The sequence below is a fragment of the Micropterus dolomieu genome, linkage group LG02, assembly GCF_021292245.1.
Source record: "Micropterus dolomieu isolate WLL.071019.BEF.003 ecotype Adirondacks linkage group LG02, ASM2129224v1, whole genome shotgun sequence".
Taxonomy (NCBI): Eukaryota; Metazoa; Chordata; class Actinopteri; order Centrarchiformes; family Centrarchidae; genus Micropterus; species Micropterus dolomieu.
Window position 1 is genome coordinate 32,319,759 of NC_060151.1, and position 4,604 is coordinate 32,324,362.

Below are 4,604 nucleotides of genomic sequence, written 5' to 3' on the forward strand. Positions count from 1 at the left end.
AACAGTGTAAAGTAGTGAGCGTACAGCTTGTATAACAGTGTAAAGTAGTGAGCGTGCAGCTTGTATAACAGTGTAAAGTAGTGAGCGTGCAGCTTGTAAAGTAGTGAGCGTGCAGCTTGTGTAACAGTGTGTAAAGTAGTGAGCGTGCGGCTTGTGTAACAGTGTAAAGTAGTGAGCGTACAGCTTGTATAACAGTGTAAAGTAGTGAGCGTGCAGCTTGTGTAACAGTGTGTAAAGTAGTGAGCGTACAGCTTGTGTAACAGTGTAAAGTAGTGAGCGTACAGCTTGTGTAACAGTGTAAAGTAGTGAGCGTGCAGCTTGTGTAACAGTGTGTAAAGTAGTGAGCGTGCAGCTTGTGTAACAGTGTGTAAAGTAGTGAGCGTGCAGCTTGTATAACAGTGTAAAGTATTGAGCGTACAGCTTGTAAAGTAGTGAGCGTGCAGCTTGTATAACAGTGTAAAGTAGTGAGCGTGCAGCTTGTATAACAGTGTAAAGTAGTGAGCGTGCAGCTTGTATAACAGTGTAAAGTAGTGAGCGTGCAGCTCGTATAACAGTGTAAAGTAGTGAGCGTGCAGCTTGTGTAACAGTGTAAATCTGCTGTCCCCTCAAAATAACACATCACACAGCCATTAATGTCTAAACCGCTGGCAACAAAAGTGACTCCACTCCTGAGAGAAAGTTCCACTTCTCTGAGATATGAAACAGAGAAACAGAACATCCTGTCGGTTTAAAAGCTGGAACTCTTAAATATGTTTCTGCTTCACAAATAACTAAAATGATTAATTGATCCTCAAAAGAGCTGCCCATTAATTTGGTGTTGATTAAGTAATTAATGGGCTAATTGTTACAGTAGAGACTCGTTACAGCCTTCAGATGAACTTTTGGACCAAACTGTCCTTTAAGTTCCCAGTTCTCTCTCTCTTCCTCTCTCCCTGTAGGACACCAGCTCGCTCGCCCCTAACTCGCCCATCTACGCCAACGTCTCCAGTCTGAAGAAAACGTCCGTCCCTCAGATCTCCATCTCTGGCCCCGCCCTCCCCCCGCCTCCACCAGACCACCCCCCTCCGATCCCTGACCACACCCCCTCGTCTTCAGTTTCCTCCTCCTCTGGAATGATAAGCCCCGCCTCCCCCCTCAGCCCACACGGATGGCAGGTAAGGTGACCTCTGACCTCTAACTCTAAATGAAAACAGTGGTTGATGACATTTAATTTATTTTTATAGCACCAATTTATGCTACAGCCTGAAAGGAGCTGCAGCGTCAGTTGACACAGAAGCAGATTTATAGATGTATATTTTTACGCCCTCTCTTTTAGTTTCAGTGATTCAAACACACTTCTGTGTCTTCTTGTGTTTACACTCAATGTTACTGCGACTCACTGAGCTCATTAAAGTTTCATCAGGTGGAACAGGAGCTGTTCGTTAAAGCTTGCATGTTACTGAAGAACAGGTGACGGTTCACTGCTTTGCTCAGAGACACGTGAACAGGACGAACAGCCTGTGAAGCTTCACCAACACAGACGTCCTGATGTTTAGGCAGAACGCTGAGGACAGGACTTTAACTACGAGAGATAAAATCTGTCTCTGATCTAAAGTTCACAGGCAGGTAGTTAAGATATTTAAACACCGCTGTAGTGGTGTTGTAGTACTCGAGACCGGTCTTAAGACCACTTTTTGATGGTCTTGGTCTTGTCTCAGTCTCGGACATTGAGGACTCTGGATTTTATTTCAAGACCAGTAAAGACCATAACTTTGGGAATATCAATAAATTGCTTTTGCATCATCTGATTTATTTGTTAACATCCAAACTTTGATTGGATGTAACCAATCACCCTAAAAATGTGTTGTTCCCGTTAACGACTGCCCCCCCTCCCTGCGATGGTCAGCATGGAAAGGAGTGTTGGAAAAAGATGCTTACATTGATTTCAGCTCTTAGTGTTTGTATGTGGGTGCTTTAGTGGGTATGTGGGTCTCTCAGATCAGTTTGAGAAGTACCTCTGATCTCGTTCCACATTTCAGTGTGTGTCAGGTAATGTGGGGAACTGGTCTTGGTCTCGACTCGGCCTCAGCCTCTAAAAGTCTTGGTCTTGTCTCAGTTGACTACAACACTGTGCTGCAGAATGGTTTTATGTTTTCAACATTTCAGCCTCATGTTCAGGAACAAGAAGTGACGTAAGGTAAACAACTGGACATGTCTGTGCTCACCTGAGTGTTAGACAGGTGCATGAGTGGACACAGTGGACACACCTGAGTGTTAGACAGGTGCATGAGTGGACACAGTGGACACACCAGAGTGTTAGACAGGTGAATCAGTGGACACACCTGAGTGTTAGACAGGTGCATGAGTGGACACAGTGGACACACCTGAGTGTTAGACAGGTGCATGAGTGGACACAGTGGACACACCAGAGTGTTAGACAGGTGAATCAGTGGACACACCTGAGTGTTAGACAGGTGCATGAGTGGACACAGTGGACACACCTGAGTGTTAGACAGGTGCATGAGTGGACACAGTGGACACACCAGAGTGTTAGACAGGTGAATCAGTGGACACACCTGAGTGTTAGACAGGTGCATGAGTGGACACAGTGGACACACCTGAGTGTTAGACAGGTGCATGAGTGGACACAGTGGACACACCAGAGTGTTAGACAGGTGAATCAGTGGACACACCTGAGTGTTAGACAGGTGCATGAGTGGACACAGTGGACACACCTGAGTGTTAGACAGGTGCATGAGTGGACACAGTGGACACACCAGAGTGTTAGACAGGTGAATCAGTGGACACACCTGAGTGTTAGACAGGTGCATGAGTGGACACAGTGGACACACCTGAGTGTTAGACAGGTGCATGAGTGGACACAGTGGACACACCAGAGTGTTAGACAGGTGAATCAGTGGACACACCTGAGTGTTAGACAGGTGCATGAGTGGACACAGTGGACACACCTGAGTGTTAGACAGGTGCATGAGTGGACACAGTGGACACACCAGAGTGTTAGACAGGTGAATCAGTGGACACACCTGAGTGTTAGACAGGTGCATGAGTGGACACAGTGGACACACCTGAGTGTTAGACAGGTGCATGAGTGGACACAGTGGACACACCAGAGTGTAAGACAGGTGCATCAGTGGACACAGTGGACACACCAGAGTGTAAGACAGGTGCATCAGTGGACACACCTGAGTGTAAGACAGGTGCATCAGTGGACACAGTGGACACACCTGAGTGTTAGACAGGTGCATCAGTGGACACAGTGGACACACCAGAGTGTTAGACAGGTGCATCAGTGGACACACCTGAGTGTTAGACAGGTGCATCAGTGGACACACCTGAGTGTTAGACAGGCGCATCAGTGGACACATCTGATGAATAAAACAGCTGCAAGTGAACAAAGTAATTTAAAGATTTAAGTGCAATAAAATAATTATTAAATAAAGGATCATTCTTATAAAAGTTTTTCAAAATGTGGGGTTAACACAAATAACTACGACTGCGCCTGAACGCACCATCAGTTCTCCTGAGTAGACTCAGAGTGGACGGTGTTCAGATCTCGCTGACCCTGAACGCTCCTTGTTCAGGTGCACACCGACCAGGACAGCGGGAAGGTGTTCTACTACCATCCTGTGACCAGACAGACCACCTGGTCCGACCCCCGCACCCCCCCGACCCCGCCTGCTCGAGACATGGGCCAGTCCAGGGGCAGCGAGGGGAGACAGCTGGCCTCCCCCTCCCCTCTGACCTGCCCCGCCTCCTCTCAGGTACCAACCATCATTTTATTTCTGAAAATGTGAGTAAAAAGAACACGTTCTGTTCAGATGAACTAAAACATCCTGTGAACTAACGTCCTGTCAGGGTTCTTCTTGGGAGCAGCTGGTGGACGAAGTCTCAGGGAAATTTTACTACTACAACCCCACCTCAAGAGCCACGACATGGGACGCACCAGAGACATCTGGCCCCTCCTCGTCCTCCTCACCCCCACCAGGACCTGCAGCCAGCAGGAGGTCCGGCGTCGGCCCGGTAAGGTCCTGGTTTACGTCTGGATTAGGTCTTCTTTAAGATCACTGAAGTCTTACAGACACATGCTGCCCTGTGAAACCGCGGTTTCAGCCCGGAAGTTCATAGATGCGATGTTTTGCTGTGAAACGTAAAATGATTTTTGTTTGACTGAAAATATCCTGACGTCAACAAAAGACTCTTTAAAGCTCAAAAAGAAGTTTGAAGTCAGAATCTGACGATGCGTTCAAGGCTAAACGAATGTATTTATTATTGTCTTTATCTTTGAAGTACATCAGGTAGAACGTGAAGACATGAGAGCAGGTCGGTTCTGTCTTCGGATGATTTAGGATCATTTAATAACTTTCTATAATAACTGTGTTTGAAGCCTCCGTTGCCAGAGGAAGACTATCCTGTAGACGTCCACACTGACAACGACTCTGTCTTCACATCGGTACAACACACACACACATATACAACATGTGAACCTGTCACCGGCTTTGACTGTTAATCTCCAGTTGCTTCTTTTCCCAGAATCCTCAACAGCACGCCAGTCTGATTCCCAGAGCTCAGCTGGACCAGAAAGATGCAAACAGCTCCCAGAGGAG

General features: G+C 47.0%; 1 protein-coding gene across 1 annotated transcript in view; it reads left to right on the forward strand.

The window, feature by feature from the left end:
- Positions 1-4,604, forward strand: part of LOC123967444 (rho GTPase-activating protein 27-like) — a 29,459-nt gene that overhangs the window by 10,275 nt on the left and 14,580 nt on the right. Inside the window, exons 4-8 of the mRNA XM_046043541.1 lie at positions 939-1,154; positions 3,582-3,761; positions 3,856-4,020; positions 4,385-4,450; positions 4,531-4,602. Coding sequence (XP_045899497.1) covers positions 939-1,154; positions 3,582-3,761; positions 3,856-4,020; positions 4,385-4,450; positions 4,531-4,602 — 699 coding nt within the window. The remainder of the gene's footprint in view (positions 1-938; positions 1,155-3,581; positions 3,762-3,855; positions 4,021-4,384; positions 4,451-4,530; positions 4,603-4,604) is intronic.